At 41.5% G+C, this 25,160-nt stretch overlaps 1 protein-coding gene across 1 annotated transcript in view; it reads right to left on the bottom strand.

Annotated features, from left to right (window-relative positions):
• Nucleotides 1–25,160, bottom strand: part of EXOC2 (exocyst complex component 2) — a 290,595-nt gene that overhangs the window by 246,512 nt on the left and 18,923 nt on the right. The window contains exons 2-3 of the mRNA XM_068236811.1: nucleotides 24,607–24,783; nucleotides 13,994–14,120 (exon numbers count right to left, since the gene is read on the bottom strand). Of these exons, the coding sequence (XP_068092912.1) occupies nucleotides 13,994–14,120; nucleotides 24,607–24,783 (304 nt within the window). The remainder of the gene's footprint in view (nucleotides 1–13,993; nucleotides 14,121–24,606; nucleotides 24,784–25,160) is intronic.

Genomic DNA, 25,160 nt, shown 5'->3' with positions numbered 1-25,160 from the left:
GGAACCCAAGGTGAGAAGCGTATGGAGGCTAACATTTATTTCCTTTGAAATGATGCACATTGCCTGGCTGTCCTGTTGATCCACTGCCTATAATACTTTTAGCCATTGACCCTGAACAAGCATGCAGATCAAAATGTTTTGAACAAGAATCTGGCAAGATTAGCTGCATGCTTGTTTTAAGTGTGTAATTCACTACTGCCACTACTGACCAGAAAGACCAGCAAGACTGGTACAGTTTAAAAGGAAATAAATATGGCAGCCTCCACAGGTATCTCACTTCGGGTCTCTTTTAAAGTGAACCTAAACTGAAAAGAAAAACACAAAAAAAACCAACTTTCACTTACCTGGGGCTTCAACCAGCCCCCTGCAGCGGCCCTGTGTCTGCGCCATCTCTGTAGGTCCTTCAGTCCCCCGCCGCGGCTATGTTTTGCTTTTGAGCGACTGGCCAGTCGATGGCCAGTGCGCCCAAATGGCCATGGCCACACACGTCGTTGCTCACATCGCTGTCACCGGGAGCGTACTGCGCAAGTGCAGGAGGAGGTTTTCTCCTCCGCAGGTGCACTGGCCATTTACTGGCTAGTTGCTCACAAACTAAAAACTTAGCCACAGCAGGGAAGCGGAGGATCGTTCCATGACGACGCAGGCACAGGGAGGACTGGTAGAAGCCTCAGGAAAGTGAAACTTTTTTTCTTTTCAGCTTAGGTTAACTTTAAGTAGTATCTGTCTTGGCAAATCACTGATGTAGAGTTTACAGTTATTTATTGTGCTCTGCAGTTTACATTTTTTTTCTCAACCATCAAGGTGTTAACTTACTATCTCCACAATGAGACATACTGTAATATTTAAAGGCAGCATAAAGCTCACAATGGCCATCAGCATGTTAGGGAGTCTAGCCCAAGGAGTCCTGAATGAAAACGTGCTGACTTTTGCCATCGCCAAAGAGGGTGGCCATTGGAACATTTATGATTAACTCTTGTTCCAGAACAAACAGAATTTTTTTTATTTTTTTTTAAACTTACTTGCTTTACTGTGTGCGCATTTATATGTGTGCATGTGCAGCAATTGTGATTTTATTCTTCTCTTGAAGTACTATTCACCTGCAATGTGCTACCTTTGATGTGCACAGAATCTTGCCTCTTTCAATAAGTCCACTTTCCTGTCACGCATTTTGCATCACACACACCATTTCTTATGCAGCTACTGATTTCGTTCTTAAAGATCATACTATATAGTACAATTGAAATCTTATAATAAAAATATTCCAGCAGGTGGCAATGTCACACCAGAAAATAAAAAGATTCAGACCGTGGGAATATCCTACATAAGACAGTAAGAGGGTGGCTGGTGAATGACTTGGAAAGTATTTTGAATTTTAGAATTCATTTTTATGTCAGGGTCTGATCTCTGCTTATGACCCAATGTGAGATACTAAACAACAAACAATGCTTTGAAATAAGGTCTACCCATCCTCGATGTAATGTGGGTTGTTCAGGATCTGAGACTGAAGCTCTATAATTTGGCAGAAGAAAAGGGGCGTGAACTTTGCATGTCATCTAGCTGAGCGTTGCAATGCACAGCTGTTTGAGTGTGCACCACGTTTCCCAAAGCAACTGTGAAAAATCAAGATAATAATCAAATGCAGACTAAAATAGCAACAAATATGCTAAAATGTCACTTATCCAACCATGTACAAAGGTTAGTAAAAACAAGACTAACTTATTTGATAATGCAGTAATTATGCGTGCAGTGGGGTTTAACAAATGGAACCATGATGACATGTTTGTACTTCTCTTTCAACACAGCAAATACAGTATTTGCCTACTTAGATATGGCTGTAACACATACAGATTATAATATATATATATATATATATATATATATATATATATATATATATACACAAAAATAACTAACTACAGCATTTTTTTTCTTTTACATTAAGTTTTTTGTAAACAAAATTAGCCAATTAATTGCTATATTGAGAAACCACAGTAATTAAAACGCTAGAGCTTTAGAAAATAACTTTTCAAAACTGTTGTAAACACAAACAAATAAAAAAATCATGCCACTTTAATCTGCTTTAACCTACCACAACATTTGTCACAATCAATGCCTATATGAAGTTTTATAATCAAACTAAAGTAGCTCAGTGTCAAAGCTCAGTGGGATTAATTATACAAAAACCTATTCAATACTTTTTAAATCTACAGATTTGGGATAGGTGGAAACATTGACTTGCAGCCGATAATTATTTTAGTCATCTTTTAACTTCAACATCAAACAAAATCATTTTTTTAAAAATGCAAATATTTTAAATGTTTAAACAATTACATTAGTTATGATTAGATTATGAAATGATATACTCTTACCTCTTCTTTATATTAATAGTTCCTGTGAGAGATTGGTAAACAAAATTCATTCTGTTTTGTACTAAATATATATTTAATTATGCAGCAATTTATACCAGTCATTGTTTTATTCATTTAGGTTTCTTATTTTTATTGTGTACTAGCTACCCTTCTAATCCAGAGTTATTTTTTTTTTATCATCAGTTAAGTTAAATCAACAAATATTTAATAATTAGAGCAATATATGAAAATAATAAAGCCTTTAACACGCTAGCAAAATGACCATGCTTTCTGTGCAGTTATTTTCACGATTAATGATTTATATAGTATCATAATATTCCCTGGCTCTGTACAGAGTAGAAAGAAACACATCCAGAGGAGGTAAACATCACACATGTGACAATGACCAATAAAGGACAAAAATTACAATTATAATAAACAGGGAAAGAACCCTACTGTTGTGAGGTTTACATATATGTAAAACAGACTATAGAAGCACTCCTTACTTTCACATTCGATAATTTTCTGCATGATACAAATGTGAAAAAATGGCCACAATTATAATGTCAGTAACGCATCATTGATCAGAGAGACCACATCTGACCTGCACTACAGGACTCTAAGGGCCCATTTCCACTATCGCGAATTCGCATGCGTTTTTCGCATGCAAATTTGCATAGCAATACAAGTGAATGGGACTGTTTCCACTTCCATCAGAATTCGCATACCGCTATGCGAATCGCATACAATGTATTTAATAGTAAAATTCGCATGTGGTTTGGGTATGCGAATTCGCATAGAAACAATGGAAAAAAAAAATCACACCAGCACTGCCATGGTTAAATTCGCATACATCGTCATCCATGCGCATCCGCATGCAAATTTTTCTCGCAACGATTTCCACCGCACAAGTGGAAATGCAGCCTAAAAGTTCTCAGCTGCAGCATGACACTTGAACTTCTTCTCTGCCTCTTTCTATTGAGCAGCAGTGACCGTATATTACTAATATTTTTATATGCTCAAGTATCAGCAAGTTCATAATTTTATCTCATAAAATATGTTTTTTGAAATGTTATATGCAAAACATATACATTGCTTATTAAAAACTGTGAAAATTTATTTTCTAACAGTTCCTGTAGAATAAGACCAAATCATTAATTTATATAACATGTAAGCATAAATGTATAATATTGCTAGCTCAATGTGGGTTGTGCATGTGCGCCTGTATTTTCAGAAAGGGGGGGGGGGGGGAATGGGAAAATCTGGACTGCGCTGGGAAGAGTTCAGGTTCAGATCCACAGACTTGGGCCACCCAGCTAGTCTGCAAATGCACTGTCCTAGATTCCCTATGGATTTCCTATCACTCTGCTTTGGGACATTTTACATAAACATTCCCCTCAAAATGACTAAAGGCTCCTTTACCTTCAAGCAGGGCGTTTCCTTGGCTTTCATTTTAAGACATTCATCAGAAGAATATCTGTGTATTTGACTACACTCGCTCCTTCGTTGGGGAGAAACCACACTTATTTTCAAAACGATTTCAATTCATCAGTTTCAAAGTGCAGGAGAGGGAAACAGGCTTTCTGACTGTACTCTCTTTCATTTCAGTGTAAGCAAAATCAAAAAGGGATTAAGAGCTTGTTTTATGCACACAATATGTTAAAAGTTAGAAATACACTCATAGTAATCAGAGTCTTGCCATTGAATAAGAAGGTGATTTGAAAGGAGCGCCTTGCCAAGTACCTAATCAGTAACGCGTTCAGTGAGAGATTTTAGCAAATACTAAATTCCTATTTACTTACAATCCGCACCACAACTAGCCTAACTTAAAAGACAACGAAAGTATCATCAAATTGGCATGCATGAGAAAGCTAGTTTTTCCATCCTATTTATTGGGAATATCAATTTATAAAAAGAAAAATAATTTGCATTTGAAGCACATGCAAGTATACCAAGCCATTCCAAGTGCATCAACTGCAGATATTTCCCAATGTATAAGAAGCATTATAAAACTTCATATTCTGTTTTGGTATTATTCTCTTAGTCACATTCAGAACTGGTGCTCTTTCTATTGCTCTATTTTACATGATATCTGCTCTGCTGTTTGAGGACAGGGGCTTTTTCCTTGTATGGAAGTGCTAACTATTTGCGGAGAATGGGTTCATTGGCATAACTTCTGCAGGGTCTAATGAACAGGCGATAATAGAGGCCGCACAGCACACAGGATCTGACATTCCAAGTGTGATCTGAAACATATGCTTTACCTTTTGCATGCAGGCCTTTCTAGGTTAAGAGGCCTATTGATAAAAGGTTATTAAAACCCCACTAAAACCACATTTGATAAGACAAATTTTATTAAAAATCAGAATGATAAAATGTGTTTGCCACTTCACCATACAGCTTGCTTCCTTCTCCTTCCTGGATTTAGCTGCATGGCAGCTTAATTAAGTGTGACCATATGACACTTAAAGAGGAACTTCAGCCTAAACAAACATACTGTCATTAAGTTACATTAGTTATGTTAATTAAAATATATAGGTAATCTAATCTCTTACCCACACTGTTTTAAAAGAACAGGCAAATGTTTGTGATTCATGGGGGCTGCCATCTTTGTCATGATGGCAGCCATCTTTTTGGTTGAAAGGAGGTGACAGGGAGCATGAGACACATTTCCAACTATCCTGTGTCCCGATTACCCCTCCCAGCTGCACACGCTAGGCTTCAAATGTCAAATTCAAAATGTAAAAAAAAAAATGTGCACAAAAACAGCAGAATGCGAGCAACAACATCAGAAATCCCATCATGCTTTGCACAGCATCAGGGGAAAAATGCCCGGGCAGTTTTCTTCTGTGCAGCTAAAAATGAGGCTTGTATAAGAGAAACAAAGTTCTGATGCTGTGAAACTGTTAAAGAAATACCAAGCCTTTTCAGTGCTGCTGAGTAGATTTTTAGTCTGCAGGTTCACTGCAAAGTAGGAAGAACAATATGTGCTAGACTACATTTCCCAGCATTCCTGCTTTACAGTAAACAACATACGCCTATATAAGGATACAGACTTAGTTTGCAAGAAGTAGGTGGTGAGCCATCTGCTAACAGAAAAAAAAAGCAGATAGGAGTGGTCTTAAGCCTGGATATATGTACAGCTACAGGCATGCACAACCCAATGGGCTCATGTTTTTAGAAGTTTACATTAAAGGGTTACTGTAGATTTAAAATACACAAAACGTTATTGGTTTGAGAATTTGTTTTGATCAATTTTAGGATTAACATGCTAAATATAAATAGTATCTTTAACACTGAACTTATGCTGCAAGTCATTTCTAAAGATGTAGCATAAATAGTAAACAACAACATTTTTGTCAGAACAGCTTTGCCTTTTTTCAAGGTGGCAAAGTCTGCTAAGTTCAATGTACCACAGAGGAGCTTCAAAGTGTCATTTATAGTTAGATTGCTTAAAGAAAGAGCTCACATTGGACAGCCAACATCACACAGTGCCAAGCATCTGTAATGCAGTTATGTTTTTAAACTGAATCTTGCAGAGCTCTGGTCAGCAAAGAGGGGCAGGCTATTATTGACACGCTAGAAGACTCATTGGCTCTGATTCAATTTCATTTCTCCTCCTCTTAAGAATATACCTTTTCAGCACCTAGTAAGTAAAAGGGTAATAAAACGTAGCCAGATGGGTAATCTAACAAAACTCAGCGATAAATGTAAGCCTGGAAACATCACTCTTACACTAAAAGCTCTTTTAATCATAAAAAATAGCTTGTGCCAGGTCCAGCACTAGCCCATAAATATTAGTCTACTAATATGTGCTTTTCCATATTTATTTGGGGCAGGTTAAGGCTTTAGCTTTGTCTCAGGAGCAGCTTGCCTACCATGCAATCATGACCACAGCACCTATTTTTAAAGCCACTGCCTGCAGTCCTAGTTGCCATAAAAAAAAAAAAAAAAAAAAAAAAAAAAAAAAAGCTCCGCATTTCACTTGTAGCCCAACTACAATGGCACAGAGCAGGGATGAACAAAGGAGCAGAAAATCAGTCAGACTCCGCCTTCTTTGACAACACAAAAAATAAAAATGTAGATCCTTGCTGTAATTTTTCAGGAGCCCTGCTATTGGTTCCTGGGTTTTGTCCAGCGCTGGCTAAAAGGGACGGAAATACAATTTTCTCACATCCGTCTTTTTTTCTTATTTGTCATGTGACAAGGCTTTGATAGTCGTGACACTGTATAAAGGCGTGCGCGCGCGCATACACACACAGATTAGTGCTGATTAATTCAGCATTAACCTATAACTCTTACCTCACCCACTTTGCAGTTTCTGTTGCAAAGGGTGAAATCTTACCATTGTGGCAGTAACAGCTGACGGCCCCGACATCATGACTGAGTAGTCAAAAGTGATTCCCCATTGAATCAATCATGCATTTCTCTTTGAATTCTCCAAGGAGCACTGTCCATCTCCAAAGGACAACACATTTTTCCAGCGATAGAAACCCATACACTAGCCGCAGAACACATTTACAGTGGTCCCCTACTTACAAACAGGTTACATTCCAGGAGTTATAGGCTGAATTTGTTTGTAAGTTGAGTCATCTGTTACGCATTGGGGGAATGTGGATAAATGATTTACTTTTGGGCAACTCTGGATTTGGACATATAAATGTTTTTTTGGTTGTTCTCAACATGCTTTTAATTTGTTTTAATCTACTGCCATCATTGTATACAATACTGTAAAATGTAACAACAAAAATATCTTAAAAAACAAAAAACAAAACAGTAATGTATATTTTGTACCTGGAGAAAATTTTGTTTGTATGTATAAAAAAAATGGAACATGTTTGTAAGTAGAGGACTGTCTGCACATATTAATGATTTCAACTGTTCTTAGCTGGTACAAAATATTTAGTGCAATATATTTGAAAATACTTGCAGCAATGTCATACAAAAATGTCTAACTTTAGAGTTCTTTTTTAGTGTCAGCTTTCAACTTAAGGCAAACATACAAGAAACCAGATCATCAAGACAGCTATTATCACCCCTTATGATAAACAAATATGCTTGCAGGTGTAGGAAAAAGTAGCATCTTGACGCCAGCTTGTTGTGGAAGTATAATTTGCTATTGGGAAGTATGTCAGCATTCACACTTTCTGGAGAGATAAAATCAGCCCAAAACAAAGAAAGGTGGCATCCAGCCAGGTCACTGCATGCTGTATTTCAACAAGTGATGACTATTTTCTTCCCTTTCAAACACAAAGCAGCCTGCAGGGGACACAATACCGCCACTGCTATATTCTGCAGCCTCTGCTAACAACAGCCTTACTCTTCAGATTAGAACATTACATATGGGTCATTCCATGTCAAATCCGCACACATTTTCAGATTAATACTTTTTTTTTTAATACTTTCAGTATTATTTCTTTAACTCCTTACTGGTGCCATACCAAACACAATTATACCAATTTTTCGACTCTCCAATTTTAGTTGATTTTTGACATACTGCCTTTCAGCCTTCTGACATTTATTTTAATTTGAGCTTACTGAGCTCCTAAGTGAAATGAAGGGCTGTCAAAAGGGAACCCGAGGTGAAAAGGATAGAGGCTGCTATATTAAATAAACCAACATTGCCAGTTAAACAAAAAACACAGTATTACTCCTGCGCACTCAAAAACAATTTAATACCATCAATTAACAATAAAAATCATACCACACACACGAGTAGCTCCACTAAAATCGCAACCACACTGTCACTCACATCCAGACAAATCTGCAGGTATGCAGAGACCTTACACACCTCTCACACTGAAAAGTCAGGCAGGATCCTGCTAATTAGCCTGATGTTTCAGAGCAGCAGTTTGAGGATGCAAAAATATGCGCGCAAACACTTCAGTGGCAGATTAAGGATCCAATAAAAAATTCCAATAAAAAGTTCCACAATAAAACAATATTTTATTATGCACGACAGGGTCGTCCGATTTCGCGTGCGGCAGGAATGCGGGCGAATCGCCGCTAATGCATTCAATAGGGAAATCGCATGCAGCTTTGTCATGCGGATTTCCCCGCGATTTCGCAGGCGATTTCGCATGAAAGGCAATAGAACTTTACACAGGCAGTGACATGGTTAAATTCGCCTGGCTCCTTGCCATGCGAAATCGCGGGTAAATCCGCATGGGGAAACGCAGCTGCATGCGATTTCTTCAGCGGTGGAATCCAGGCGATTCCGCACCGCTACAGTGGAAACTGTCTTGTTTTTTCCTGTTTTATTGTGAGCTATTTCCATTTTTGTGATAGAGTGTTTGATGATTTATGACTTCACTGTAACTGCTATTATGTTTCTTGTTTTAATAAACTTTTGTTAATTAAACGATACAATTAACATTTTAAAAGCAAAAAAAAAAAAAATTTAATTAAAATAATACGTTGATGCAGAATTGTGCAAATGTTACTGCAAATCTATGCAGCTTGAAAATATAACAATCAAACGTTTTCATGGCAAGATCGGATTAGTCAATTTTACAATAGATTTTCTTAATTAGCATAATTTGTATCATAATAATTAGCATAATTCTCAAATTTATTTCCATCTCAATGACAATCCTACTGACTACTGTGGACTTTAGCTGGCACTGGCATGTAATTTTTTTTCTTAATAGCTATCAGCCTAAAGGTTCAAACCACTTCATATATAACTACAGTTATGTGAACAACTATTTGCCCCCTTCCTGATTTCTTATTCTTTTGCATGTTTGTCACACTTAAATCTTTCTGCTCATCAAAAACCATTAACTAGTAGTCAAAGATAACATAATTGAACACAAAATGCAGTTTTAAATGATGGTTTTTATTATTTAGTGAGAAAAAAACCTCCAAATCTACATGGCCCTGTGTGAAAACGTGATTGCCCCCCTTGTTAAAAAATAACTTAACTGTGGTTTATCACACCTGAGTTCAATTTCTGTAGTCACCCCCAGGCCTGATTACTGCCACACCTGTTTCAATCAAGAAATCACTTAAATAGGAGCTATCTGACACAGAGAAGTAGACCAAAAGCACCTCAAAAACTAAACATCATGCCAAGATCCAAAGAAATTCAGGAACAAATGAGAACAAAAATAATTGAGATCTATCAGTCTGGTAAAGGTTATAAAGCCATTTCTAAAGCTTTGGGACTCCAGCGAACCGCAGTGAGAGCCATTATCCACAAATTGCAAAAACATGGAACAGTGATGAACCTTCCCAGAAGTGGCCTGCCGACCAAAATTACTCCAAGAGCGCAGAGAAAACTCATCCGAGAGGCCACAAAAGACCCCAGGACAACATCTAAAGAACTGCAGGCCTCACTTGCCTCAATTAAGGTCAGTGTTCACGACTCCACCATAAGAAAGAGACTGGGCAAAAACGGCCTGCATGGCAGATATCCAAGGCGCAAACCACTTTTAAGCAAAAAGAACATTAAGGCTCGTCTCAATTTTGCTAAAAATCATCTCAATGATTGCCAAGACTTTTGGAAAAATACCTTGTAGACTGACGAGACAAAAGTTGAACTTTTTGGAAGGTGCGTGTCCCGTTACATCTGGCGTAGAAGTAACACAGCATTTCAGCAAAAGAACATCATACCAACAGTAAAATATGGTGGTGGTAGTGTGATGGACTGGGGTTGTTTTGCTGCTTCAGGACTTGGAAGGCTTGCTGTGATAGATGGAACCATGAATTCTACTGTCTACCAAAAAATCCTGAAGGAGAATGTCCGGCCATCTGTTAGTCAACTCAAGCTGAAGCGATCTTGGGTGCTGCAGCAGGACAATGACCCAAAACACACCAGCAAATCTACCTCTGTATGGCTGAAGAAAAACAAAATGAAGAGACTTTGGAGTGGCCTAGTCAAAGTCCTGACCTGAATCCTATTGAGATGTTGTGGCATGACCTTAAAAAGGCGGTTCATGCTAGAAAACCCTCAAATAAAGCTGAATTACAATAATTCTGCAAAGATGAGTGGGCCAAAATTCCTCCAGAGCGCTGTAAAAGACTCGCTTGATTGCAGTTATTGCTGCTAAGGGTGGCCCAACCAGTTATTAGGTTCAGGGGCAATTTCTTTTTCACACAGGGCCATGTAGGTTTTGAGGTTTTTTTCCTCACTAAATAATAAAAACCATCATTTAAAACTGCATTTTGTGTTCAATTATGTTATCTTTGACTAATAGTTAAATGTTTCTGCTCATTAAAAAACGTTAAGTGTGACAAACATGCAAAAGAATAAGAAATCAGGAAGGAGGCAAATAGTTTTTCACATCATTGAATACTGACAATTTGCACTACTCGATACTGATCGGATTTCAGTAGAAATCTGATTATCTATATCGCTCAGATGCCACTACTAAGTTTGTGCCACTAGATGCAGTTCAAAGCAACGTGGTTGTTGAGGGCGCAATGCTCCTAATCACGGTTATCCCCACCAAACAGCAGCCAATCTGCCCTTGATAAAAAACAAAAGGTATTCCCTGATCAACTCAAGATCTTCATTGAACAATCATCAAAAGTTTTTATTGCAACATTTGATATATTGATATTATATATGTTAAACAATACACAGCAATAAATAATTTTCAGTGCTTCAACACATATTACACTAAGTTTAAAAAGAGGAAAGGGAAAAAAAATAAGGGTGTTTGGCCCATAATTTATGCTGGGCATATCAGGTGTATGCCATTTTCTTGTAAGGAGAAGGTAGGGGAAGGAATGTAGGGAGGGAGGTACAGACCAGGGAAGGGGAGAAGCAAAGGAGTAGTGATAAAAGCAGAGGATGTCGCGGGAAGGGGAACTGGAAGAGAAGTAGATCGGGCAGGGGAGGGGAATCTACCATTGAATCTATTTTGAAAAAAAATTGAATAGAATAAATATAATAGAAACGTAAATAGTGCATGACTTTCTTAAAGGACTTACGAGGCCAAGTCCATAAAAAAAAAAGTTAGCTACCTTGCTCAGCTTGTAAGGCACGGAGGACGCCGTCCGCGCCCTCCGTGCCGTTCCGCCTGGTCCCCGCCGCTGCACAGCCCCCCGAACGGTCCCCGACCGCGCGGCCCGGGTCGGGCTCCCCAGCCTGTACCAAGATGGCCGGCGGAGCTGGCCGCGGCTGCGCAGTCCGCATAGCCGCGAGTGCGGCTGCGCAGCTCTAAGGCCAACCCCCCGATCCACGCAACAGTAGCGTGGATCGGGGGGTTGGCCTTAGAGCTGCGCAGCCGCACTCGCGGCTATGCGGACTGCGCAGCCGCGGCCAGCTCCGCCGGCCATCTTGGTACAGGCTGGGGAGCCCGACCCGGGCCGCGCGGTCGAGAACCGTTCGGGGGGCTGTGCAGCGGCGGGGACCAGGCGGAACGGCGCGGAGGGCGCGGACGGCGTCCTCCGTGCCTAACAAGCTGAGCAAGGTAGCTAACTTTTTTCATTTTTTTTTATGGACTTGGCCTCGTAAGTCCTTTAAAGCGGATCCGAGATGAAAAACTAACTATAACAAGTAACTTGTCTATATATCTTCTCTAAAATTTAGATAGTTAACACAGCAAATCTGGCTGCATACAACTTCAACAGTTTAAGATGTTTTATTCCTGTGATACAATGAGGGCGACCATGTTCTGTTTGTCATCATTACACACGTAATCTGCAACTGCATCTCCACCCCTCAGCCTGTGAAAAATTCACTCTCCCCCCCCCAACCTCTGAAATCTCTCGCTAGTAACCTCCTCCTCCTCCTCCTGCCCAGACTGAGGAGGAACACAATTATGCAATATCTAAAAGTTCATCTCGGAACCTCTTTAAAGAGACTCTGTAACAAAATTTTCAGCCTTATTTCTTCTATCCTATAAGTTCCTATACCTGTTCTAATTTGGTCTGGATTACTGCAGCCTTTTCTAGTTGCGCTGTCTCTGTAATAGATCTAGTCTTTTCTTTGTCAAGCTTTGTCGATCCAGGGAGGAATGTGCTGCATCTGCTGTGATAGGGAGAAGTTATGCACGCCCCCTGCAGGCCTCCTCCAGGCTCTGTGTGTGTGTGCTGTGTGTATGAGTCACAGGCAAGGCCTTTGCTCACAGCCAGCATGTCTGTGAAGGCTCACAGAACTGTGACCTTTTAAATGTGAGTGCAGAAAGATCAGTTCAAAGCCCAGACAAACAGCTAAGGCAACAAGTGGTAGTAACATTCCAGCAGTAAAGTCACTCTTGAGAGGAGCCACTGCAAAAAGGCACCTGCTCTGATGATGCATTTCCTGTTTTGCAGCCATCTTCATTGTTTACAAAAACAATGAATAAAACAGTGATTTTATCGCCAAGAAAGCAGCGGGGTGTGGTGAAAATGTCACAGAGGGGGCTAGGAGAAGACAAACAGGCTGGTACGTTTATTTATGTAAGATTTTCACAGTACAGATTCTCTTTAACCACTTAAGGACCGGGGCTGTTCTTTGAGATCTGCGCTGCGTGGGCTCTCCAGCCCGCAGCGCAGATTGTGAGCAAGGCAGGGCGATCAGACTCCCCCCCTATTTTCCCCACTAGGGGGATGACCTGCTGGGGGGGTCTGATCGCCGCCGCTCCGTGTGGCCGAGCGGAGGGGGGGGGGGCCTCTTCAAAGCCCCCCTACGCAGCGTTTTCTGCGCTCCCTCCTTCCCCTTTCCTCCCTCTTCCTTATTATACTGCGCAGGACGGATATCCGTCCTGCGCAATGTAGGATAGGCTTCAGCCTAACAAATGACGCCGATCTGCCTTACGGGGCAGCAGCGCCGTATGATGTAAGCAGTGGGGATTTCTTCCCCGCGTGTTTACATTAGGCGTGCGAGCCGCGATCGGCGGCTCGCACACTGTTAACGGACACAATCTCCGTGAACTGACATGGAAAGGCCCACGAACGAGCAGCCGTTTCCATGTAATAACCACTTAAACCCGCCGCCGCCTGCCGGCGTTAGGCGGTCCTTAAGTGGTTAAGCAGCACGATCAGTCAACCAAACCAAATCTTAATGTTAGGACCCTTGACACCGGTTACTTCCTGCACAGCACATTACTATTGGCTGCAATTTTCAGAGATTCGGTCTGTACCTTACCCCTTGGAGACCAAACAATGGGATGATGCAATCTAAACAGCTTCACCCTCACAAGCTGAATCTCAATCCTCATGGTCTGTTGTGCCTGGTCATGTGATCCAAATGTCAATACTGGATTTTTAGATGCAGAGGTCCACTTTCACACAAAATAATAAAAGTAATATTTAAGCACTGTGTTTACCAAGCTGTTAATATTAGATCTGCACCTGGTAATGGGGTTTAATAAGTGGCTCTGTGGCAGAGACTAAACACTGTTTAAATCAAATGCTACTGAAAAAAGCAAATGAAGTCCTCACTGAAGTACAAAATAAACAGCTACTTCCCAGCAGTTCATGCTGACACCACTGTGTAGCAATGCTGAGGGAGTCCTCTGAACCCATAAGTACTTTTGCTCCTCCATGACATCTGGCCAACTGCTGCTTGCTCTGCTTGGGAGTCTGTATAGTAGAATGTATGCATGTTGTCTAAGAAGCATATTCTGTACTGTGATCATATATGTATATTTTGCTTTTATAAAGAAATACACATTGTGTGAGTATTATAACGTTATAACAGTTACAGCTCTTACCTTTCTAGATCTATGCCCAGTGGGTTACCTGGTCGTTGAGACAATGGAGATATACCTTTATTCCTGGCTGTACGCATATCATAGTAATTCATTTCTTCCACCCACACTGCTGATAGATCCAAAATACCTAGAAAAATGGATCAATTGAAAAGATAAACAATATGTATTAGCACACGGGATATAGTAAAATAAGAAAATGAACAGCTGTCTAGTACAGACACTGCAGCTGTAAAGAAAAAAAAATGTATACAATATATAATACCAAATACACTTCACCTTCATTTTAGAATTTATACTAGTAAAATTACATTTCATGAACATGAGAAAAAAAATCATAATGTGAAAAATCAATAGAAAATGCAGCACAGTTTAGTCCACTGAAAGGGAGTTTCTGATTACATGGCATGATTTATTGCAGTAGTTCTGAAACCCATCTTTATGCCTCACTACATTACAGTGCACATATTGTGATTGACTCTTCAGAATTTACGCATGTTAAGCACTGACCTAACTAATTAACTGGATTTTTCCTTTGCTCCTGTGGGGAGATTCACAATGCATGCACAGTCAGTAAACCCCAAGGACAGCTTTGAGACCTCTTGATTTATCACACGGCCCTGATCTTGTCACAAAGACATAATAGGCATAAAGCTCAGTTTTGTGTTAATTTCACAGCATGACGAACTCTAGTGTAGACAAACTTGCTTTTATCTCACGTTTTGATATGATAAGATTATTGGTTTTAGTATTACTTTCCCCAGACTCAGAGTACCTTCTACAGATCTATTATCCATAAAATACACCAGCAAATACTAGACCCTTCTCCTCACTGAAGCATATTTTATGTAGATTATACAATCGTGGAAGTTCAAAGATATGGAGCTGAGCTGTATGGAATAACCATTGCTATGTCACACATTTTGTCTCACACCTGACTGGCTGTTATGGGTCATAACTTGCATCAACACACCTCAAAGGATATCTGTGGCGATGGACAAAAAACTAGCTTCACTTACCAAGAGCTTCTTCCAGGCTCTAGAAGTCATGTGCGCCCCTTGCCGCAGCTCCAGTCTTCTCCTGGATCCCACTGGAAGCCTCTGAATTATCGCCGACCACTGATGATTCGGAGTCTTCTGTGTATGTGCAGGCATGCCAACGTGGCCGCGTCATCAGGAGCGTACCGTGTCTGCACAGTACACTCCACGAGCATAAGCAGAAGACGACCTATCAGGGTTGGCAATACTTCAGAGGCTGCCAGCGGGACCTAGGAGAAGACCAGAGCTGCGGCGAGGGACACACATGACTTCTAGGGGCTGGAAGAAGCCCCAGGTAAGTAAAACTAGTTTTTATCCATCACCTCGTATATCCTTTAAGGAGGGTAGCATACAGGAAGTCCCTGGCTAATGAAAAAGATAGGTTCATTCTTAACCAGAACCTGTCTATAAGTCGAAATACTGTGCCATCTCTGTCCTCTCCATTTTCTCTATGCCCTCCTGTGCCTTCAATGTACCCCTCTGTGCCACCTCTGCCTTCCAGTTCCCTCAGTGTCCCCCTCTGTGTCACCTCTGTTTACCTGTTCCCTCAGTGTCCCCCCCTCTGTGCCAACTCTGCCCCCCCTCATTGTCCTCCTATGTGCCACCTCTGCCCTACTGTTCTGACAATGTCCCCCTCTGCCTCCACTGTGTCCCTCTGCACAACCTCCGCCCCATGTCCCCCTCTACTGTTAAACTTTTTTTTTAATCAAACAGAGTTTATTGTTGTATACAACAAACATATCTTACAATAAACAAAAAGAAAAAACACAGAAATAAGAAAGGCACAAATATACAGATATACATCCTTACAGGACATTGCAAAAAAAAAAAAAAAAAGGATAATGTAAGTTTAAAACATATGGAGCATCCGATTTACACATGTATAATAGGCTAGCAAAAAAGAAGTTAGTATGTTAAATTAAAAGGGATAAATACACACAACTATTCCTTATCGAAAAAGTCTGCCCCTTATTAAATCAAAGTCAACAACTTCAGGAGTATCGAGCCATTTGTTCCAAATATTTTCAAACGCTTTACCCCTGTGCATATGCACTAGTTTCTTGTCCAATTTTGCTTACATATTGCAGCCACGCTACTTTATGGTCGGGAGTGTGAAAGCAAACTTCCTGAATGTCCAAGCACTGGATCACAGGTTTACTGTAAAATGAATAACGGGTATGCAGAACGTAGAACTTTTAACAGATTCAAATGTCACATTTTTGGCCCGTTAGTATGCGTGGATCATTCATAAGTCATGGATTCCCTGTAATAATATAGCTGTGCTGTATGAAGAAACCAATACTAAAGAAGCTACACATTTCTCCCTGTAGTCGATTAATTGCTATGGGTTATAGCAAATAGCTATTTGTGTTAAAACATATGAAGGAAGGTAAAATTAGAAAAGAGCAACAACCTGGAATTCATTCTTCAGTTGAAAACAGAGCAAACACAAATGAGAAGTGTGGTCTGATAGCCAAGGAATAGGTTAAACACACTCACTGACTTCTGTGGGGTCTTAAGTGAGAGACACAGACTCGCCACTATTGAGAGATAAATATTTGGATTACCTCTGTAGGATACATTTTCCAAAGGCTGCTTAAATTTTTTGCTAGACAGTACATTTCTTAAACAACAGTCTGATCCTCAGTCAACACAACTTTGTATATTGAGGATATTGGATTTCCAGCTTTTTGACAAGCACACAAAGTGAAACTGCAGTCACTGCAGGAGAACAACTGTATAAATAAAATTAATATGTATGTACAGTGCATCTGTGAAGTATTCACAGCACATCACTTTTTCCACATTTTGTTATGGGACAGCCTTATTCCAAAATGGATTAAATTCATTTTTTGTCAAATGTATTAAAAATAAAAAAAACTCAGAAAACACATGTACACAAGTATTCTCAGCCTTTGTTTAACCACTTCAGCCCTCAGTCATTTTCACTTTAGGCTAGTTACACACCGGGACGTTGCGTTATAGTGGACGTTATGGTCGCATAACGTCCCCTAACGCAACGCCTGCCGATGTTGGTAGAGGACGTTGAGTGAGCCGCGTTAAGCGGCTCTTTCCGCATTATGGCAGTGAGAGTGGCGCTGATTGGCCGGCGGGACCAAGTGATGCGGAGTGAAACACTCCGCATCACGTGCTACCGCCAGCCAATCAGCGGCCACCAGTGCAGTGCATATTGAGTAGCCATGTGCGCGGCTACGTAGCGGCCTCTCCCCGCCCCAACACTGAGCATGTGCAAATAGTCTAACGCGGCTTACGCCGCTGGAACGCTATAGTATGCTGCACGTTCTGAAGAACGTGCAGCGTTACATGTAACGCAACATGTGCAGTGTGAACAGCCCCATTGACTTTGTATTGCTGTGAGTTGGGGAGCGTTACAGGCTGCACTAACGTGCGCCTGTAACGTCCCTGTGTGGAAGCAGCCTTATGCATCTGAGCAGTGTTCACCTCCCATTCATTAGCCTATAACTTTATCACTACTTATCACAATGAACTGATCTATATCTTGTTTTTTCCGCCACCAATTAGGCTTTCTTTGGGTGGTACATTTTGCTAAGAGCTACCTTACTGTAAATGCATTTTAACAGTAAGAACAAAAAACGGAAAAAAAATCATTATTTCTCAGTTTTCGGCCATTATAGTTAAAATAATGCATGCCTCCATAATTAAAACCCACGTATTGTATTTGCCCAGTTGTCCCGGTTATTAAACAGTTTAAATTTTGTCCCTATCTCAATGTATGGCGACAATATTTTATTTGGAAATAAAAGTGCATTTTTCCCGTTTTGCATCCATCACTATTCACAAGCTTATAATAAAAAAAAAATAGAAATATTTCATCTTTGCATAGATATTTTAAAAGTTTAGACCCTTAGGTAAATATTTATGTGTTTTTTTTATTGTAATGTTTTTTTTTTATTATTAAACATTTTATTTGGGTATTTTTGGGAGGGTGGTATGTACCGTATTTTTCGGACCATAAGACGCACAGTTTTCCCCTCCAAAACAGGGGGGAAATGCTGGTGCGTCTTATGGTCCGAATGTGGCCCCAAAGCCTCCCAAAAAATGAATCCATTGCAGTCTGGTGGTCCCCTCTTCCGTCTCTCTAATGCACAAAAGCTGCAACCTGATCAGTGTCATTGACCCTGCTGTTTTTCAGGTGCAGTGACAATGGCAATGGCTCCCGGTGATCTGCTTGATCCTCCCTCCCTCTGGTGCGCAGTGGCTGCAGCCGTTTGTCACTCACCCTGCTCTGTAGTAACAGCCCGTTTATAGTGACAACAGCAATGGCCCCTGGTGATCCGCTGATCCTTCCCTCCGGTGCGCAGCGGCTGCAGCCTGTTAGTCACTCACCCTGCTCTATCCCGGGTGCGGTGACAGCAGCAATGTCCTCAGGAAATGCTCTGGTGGAGCCCTCCCTCCGATGTGCAGCGGTTACAGCCTGTTAAGGTCACGCTCAGTCAGTCTTGGGAGCAGAGGTTCTACTTTCAATACTCGGCAGGCACGGTGACATACTATGTCTTTAAAGGGGAACTGAAGAGAGAGGAATATGGAGGCTGTCATGTTTATTTCCTTTTAGACAATACCAGTTGCCTGGCAGCCCTGCTGGTTCTCTGCCTCTAATACTATTAGCCATAGCCCCTGAACAAGCATGCAGTAGATCAGGTGTTTCAGTGGTTCAGACTTATAAGTCTGATCTGAGAAGACTAGCTGCATGCTTGTTTCTGGTTTTAATCAGATACTACTGCAGAGAAATAGACCAGCAGGGCTGCCAGGCAACTGGTATTGATTAAAAGGAAATAAACATGACAGCCTCCATATACCTCTCTCTTCAGTTCCCCTTTAAGAGACCCTTGCTTGATGAGGTCATCAAGCAAGGCCCCTTAGCTACAGTATGTCACCGTGCCTGTCGACTTTTGAAGGTAGAACCGCTGCTCCCGAGACCGACTGAGCGTGATCTTAACAGGCTGTAACCGCTGCACCTCGGAGGGAGGGTTGGACCAGAGGATTGCCTGAGGACATTGCTGCTGTCACCGCACCCGGGATAGAGCAGGGTGAGTGAGGAACGGGCTGCAGCCGCTGCGCACCGAAGGGAGGGAGGGATCGGCGAATCACCAGGGGCCACTGCTGTTGTCACTATAAACGGGCTGTTACTACAGAGCAGGAAAAACAAAAGTTTGCTTTCTTAAAACAGAAAGAATTTGCGATAATTCAGGTTGGAGTGAGCTTGAGATGTCTCCCAGAGCAACACTGCTAAATATATGCAAATTAACCATTGTACCCTTAGAAGCTAAACACACCTCCAGAACCGCTGGAATGCAGCTTGTTAATTTGTACAGAGCCATAATAATCCAACATGCATACAGACTGTTTCGGATTGTTTGATCCTCATCAGTGCATGGCATGGATTAATTTGGCTCTATGGAGTAGGGCTTGTGAATCCGAGAGGCACAGACTAACCAGCAAGCTCATGGTGACCCAGAACTCATTGGGGTGTGTAAGGGACTACAATGGTCCTAAAAGCCCCCTTAATAAGATATTAAGAAAAACAAAAGTTTGCTTTCCTAAAACAGAAAGAATTTGCGATAATTCAGGTTGGAGTGAGCTTGAGATGTCTCCCAGAGCAACACTGCTGAATATATGCAAATTAACCATTGTACCCTTAGAAGCTAAACACACCTCCAGAACCGCTGGAATGCAATGATGTGTCAGAGCAGGGTGAGTGACAAACGGCTGCAGCCGCTGCGCACCAGAGGGAGGGATCAGTGGATCGCCTGGGCTGGGGACATTGCTGCTGTCACTGTAAGCAGGGTTGTGCAGGGGCATTGGCACTGATTGTGCTTTGCACTGAACCTCTGTGGGGAAGCTGCTTTTAATCACAGATGGGCTTCTCTGCATGTGATAGTAATGTGGTTTCACAATTGTGTTTACAAGGACGGTTGTACCTATGTGGGAGCACACTTTATTTATAGCTGCTGTTTATGCACATATCACTTTTTAAATTGTTATCCACCAATTATAGCTGGTTTCTTATTATATGCATTGACTGCACTTAGCACTTTATTATTATTTCAGCTGCCCTAATGTGTTATTGGTTGACATTTATTAATTGGTGAATTTGGCTAGTAAATACTGATTATTAAGTCAAGTGAAGCAATGGTCTTTGTTGTGCAATGTATTGTGGCAGATCAAAGCTTTTAGCCTACAATCTAATCCCTGCTTCACAACACTGACATAAGGAGCTTGGGGGGGGGGGGGGGGGGGAAATCTCCAGAAGACACCCCTGCACCATGGACGCATCAGGTTTAGTATACCTAAATCCTATCAAAAAAATATTTTTTTTTCCTGGGTTTTGTCCATTAAAACTAGGTGCGTCTTATTGCCCGGAGCGTCTTATGGTCCGAAAAATACGGTAAATAGTAATTTTTGTAATGTAAATATGTTTTTTTTTTATGTTGATGTAGTTTTACTTTTTGGCCACAAGATGGCAATCTTAGGTTTGTTTACGTCACTCTACGCGTAACGTACGCTTAGAGGGACGTAGGAGGCAGAAAAAGCAAGGCTTCCAAGAGAAGCTGTTGCTTTTTCTGCGGGGGAGAGGAATCAGTGAACGGGCACCATGGCCCGATTCACTGATTCCCTGGCTAACAAACCGCGGGCATACGCGCGATCGGCCGCGGGGTCGCACATGGCCTCCTGGACATAGCTTTTACGTCCAGGAGGCGAAAGTAGTTAATGTTGATACACTCTTGGCAGCAATTACAGCCTCAAATATTTTTTAAATATGATGCCACAAGCTTGGCACACCTATCCTTAGCCAGTTTTGCCCATTACTCTTTGCAGAACCTCTCAAGCTCCATCAGGTTGGATGGGAAGTGGTGCACATACATTTTAAGATCTCTCCAGAGATGTTCAATCAGATTCAAGTCTGAGCTCTGACTGGGCCAGTCAAGGGCAACAAAGTTGTCCTGAAGCCATTCCTTTGTTATCTTGGCTGTGTGCTTATAGTCGATGTCCTGCTGAAAGATGAAACACGGCCCCATTCTGAGTTCAAGAGTGCTCTGGAGCAGGTTTTCATACAGGATGTCTCTGTACATCGCTACAGTCATCTTCCCCTTTATTCTGACTAGTTTCCCAGGTCATGCCATTAAAAAAAATCCCTACAGCATGTTGCTGCCACTACCATGCTGTAGGGATGGTATTGGCCTGGTGAAGAGCAGTGCCTGGTTTCCTGCAAAAGCGGCGTCTGGCATTCACACTAAAGAGTTCAAACTTTGTCTCATCATAGCAGAGACTTCTCATGGTCAGAGTCCTTCAGGTGCCTTTTGGCAAACTCCAGGTGGGTTGCCATTTGCCTTTTATTAAGGAGTGGCTTCCGTCTGGCCACTCTACCATACAGGCCCGATTGGTGGATTTCTGCAGAGATGGTTGTCCTTCTGGAAGATTCTCCTCCCTCCACAGAGGGCCTCTGACAGAGTTACCATCAGGTTCTTGGACACCTCCCTAAGGCCCTTCACCCCCCATCGCTCATTTTAGATGGCCAGCCTGCTCTAAGAGTTCTGGTGGTTTTGAACTTCTTCCACTTATGGATGATGCTCATTGGGAACTTTAAAGCAGCAGAAATATTTCTGTAACCTTCCCCAGATTTGTGCCTTCGAGACAATCCTGTCTAGGAGGTCTACAGACAATTCTTTAGACTTAAAGCTTGGTTTGTGCTCTGATGCGAACTGTTAACTGTGGGACCTTATATAGACACGTGTTTGCCTTTCCAAACAATGTCCAATCAATTGAATTTACCACAGGTGGACTCCGATTAAGCTGCAGAAACATCTCAAGGATGATCAGGGGAAACAGGATGCACCTGTGAGCTTCATGGCAAAGGCATGTACATGTGCTTTCTCATTTTCTCCATTTTTAATAAATTTGCAAAAATCTTAAGTAAACTTTTTTCACGTTGTCATTATGGGGTGTTGTGTATAGCAGAAAAAAAATGAATTTAATCCATTTTGGAAGAAGGCTGTGACATAACAGAATGTGAAAAAAAGTGATGCACTGGTCAGAGTCCAAGGTGACACCCAGACAGCAGGCCCGGGAGGTAGGGCGAATGGTTGTGTTGTCGATTGTGAGGTAGAAATCTGGGAGGGGTGCAGCAGCATGGGGTGGAAAGATCAGGAGCTCAGTTTTGTCTAGGTTAAGCTTCAGGAACCTAGCAGACATCCAGGATGAAATTGTTGAGAGACACGAGGAGACCTTGTTTATGGTGGTGGATGAGAGATCGGGGGAATGGAGGTAAATCCGAGTGTCATTGGCATAAAGGTGGTATTTGAAGCCCAGGGAGGAAATAAGCTTGCCAATTGAGGAAGTGTATATGGTGAAAAGAAGTGGGCCCAGAACAGAGCCCTGAGGACCCCAACTGAGAGGGGGGCAGGGGTTGAGGAGGAGCAATTGAAGGAAGTTGTGAAGGAGCGATTGGATAGGTAGAAGGAGATCCAGGCCAAGGCAAGACCATGGATGCCCATGGACTGTAGTGATTGGAGGAGGAGGGGGTGGTCACCAGTGTCAAATGCTGTGCAGAGGTCAAGGAGGAGCAGGATGGAATAACTGCCTTTGGCCCTGGCAAGGGTAAGGTCGTTGACCACCTTGGCGAGGGCTGTTTCAGTTGAGTGTGCAGGTCGGAATCCAGACTGTAGGGGCTCAAGTAGGGTATTGGTGTTGATGTATTGGGTAATGCATTGGTGGACTCGAGGAGTTTAGCAATTGATTGTAATATAAAAGCTTCATTGTATATGAAATACAACCGAATCATTAACCCCTCCATCCCTATCGCAAAAGGTGTGTTATCAACACCACCAAGTACTTAAAACAATGCTGATATTTTCTTCAGTGCATTACAGAGTATATCCCACTATTTGTGTTTCCATGCAGATTTCTGAATGAATGTGTTTTGCAATCAGCCAGGATGTGTTTTAATGCAGAAATACCATTTCTCATTTCCACTAAATGAATAGGGTCAGAATGCACTTATCTCACATACAAATATGCACACTGAAACACACTGCATTTTTCTGTAAGCAATTGTATTTCTCAGCGGGAACCAGCATCGACTTTCCCTGTGCATCAACATGCAGAGTGATTAGGGATAGTTCACAGTGCATCATGACTATGTCCAATCTCCAATTCAGTTCACATACCGGTACATTTGAATGCATGCGTTATGCAAAGTACCACTGTGAATCCAGCCTCACCAAAAAGGGCTTGCGCATCAGCACAAGTGTCTGTGTGTTTCACGGTACCTGCATTGCTCACTATTGCAGTGCTGACCCCATTCAAGTAAAATGACTGGGACAGCGCTGCATTGCGTACAGGAATGCATGCACCAGCCCGTTATTGGAATGCACTGCTGCACAGTTCAAGTGTTTCTATCAGACAGTGCAGTCTATGCATCATATGTGCAGCATTAAAAACATACCTGTAAGCAAAAAGTTAGATACTTACCTCAGTAATGGGAAGTCTCTGGATAGTCCAGAGCTTTCCCAAAGCTTTCCCTACTGGACAAAAAAAGTTTCCCTACTGGACAAAGAAGTTTGTTGAATAGGTTTCTTGTGACCTGGCTCATGCCATGGGTGGGTGCATTCAAACTTGGCATGCACGAGTGAGGTCCGCACATGCCCAGCAGAACAAAGCGCTCATGCACAGAACAAAAAAGCTGTGGCTTTGGATCTATGCAGAACTGAAAAGCATTTGAACTAAGGATTATATTCTTGTTTAATGCAAAGCTAAAAAGGTTTCCACATTGCCCATAACTGTTTAAATTTATAGACACTTATGACCTTCACTGATCCTCTTCCCCTCACTCCTGAACAAGTACTGATTTACCCAGGTTATGGTATAGCAAAAGAAAATTAAAAATCATCTAAAAAAAGCACATGGTCCAACACAGAAGGGCTGCTGTTATAATGCAGCATGATTCAAGTCCATATTTAGAGCCCTGGATTTTAACCCATGCAGTGCAAAATCAGAAGAGAGGAAGAAAGCCTAGTTCTATGTAGAATTGGGGCTGTACATATACATTTATTTCATCATGTCACTTTTGGTACCCTTTAAGAGCTATGGCACTACTATCCAGCCAGGCCTAGTTCCCAACCACTAAAGCCCCTTGTGCTATTCTTTGGGGAGCTAGGACCACTGAAATTAGATGATGGGGCTCAATGGTGCTGACACTGAAGATAAGCTGATCATGCACTGCACATCTTGTTAGTGAGTGAAATTAAATAAGTAGATGAAGTAAGGTTTTGATTTATTGGCTATCCTGTTGTGAGGGCCACATTAAGCAATCACATGCTTTATTCTTACCAAAACAATATGTTTTTGCAAGCAAAGTCCCGTTCTCCAGGTAAAAGTACAATTGGTGGTAGTATGCAGCATATTAGTGTCATCCATCTCTGTGATTGTTACACTCTGCAAACAGCGACTTAATACACATCTTCATGAAGAAGACCAAAGAATGCTTTGTTTTGGTGAAAATAAATTACAGTATTTTACCTTTTACTTTGAATCACTTACCAATCTTTTCTGGCTTAAGCAGCTTAAAGAACACTGTGGAAGTCCCCTTTCCTCCTGATTTGGTGGTAACAATGATGTCCCCCTTGTCATTTTTGTCTTGTCCAACACGGCACACTATTTTACTGGCAGAGATCCATTCCGCAGTCAGCAGGCAGTTGTGTCCACAAATAGTTAGACCTGCAGAAAATAAATTAAATAGAGCATTGAGAAATACAAAGATGGTTTATTCTGTCCGTCTCAGTGCGTTAAAGGGAATCTGAAGTGAAAGTAAACTTATGAGATAATGAATTGTGTGTGTGTGTTTAGTACAGCTAAGAAATAGAACATTGATAGCAAAGAAATAAGTCATATATTGTTTCCAGTACAGGAAACGTTAAACTTCAGTTGCTATCTATGCAAAAGAGCTTCTCCGAGCTCTCCGACTTGGGTCGGCTACAATGTTGTTTTCTAGGGCACTTATACATCAAAACAGTGACAAACAGCTTCAGATAAGGTTTTTACTGCTCAAAGTTCAAAGGGTCATTAGCTCTGCAAACTACACACTGTATTTTAAA

Source organism: Hyperolius riggenbachi, chromosome 5, assembly GCF_040937935.1.
Source record: "Hyperolius riggenbachi isolate aHypRig1 chromosome 5, aHypRig1.pri, whole genome shotgun sequence".
Taxonomy (NCBI): Eukaryota; Metazoa; Chordata; class Amphibia; order Anura; family Hyperoliidae; genus Hyperolius; species Hyperolius riggenbachi.
Note: the sequence above shows the minus strand (reverse complement) of the source record. Positions and strands in the feature narration are given on the sequence as shown.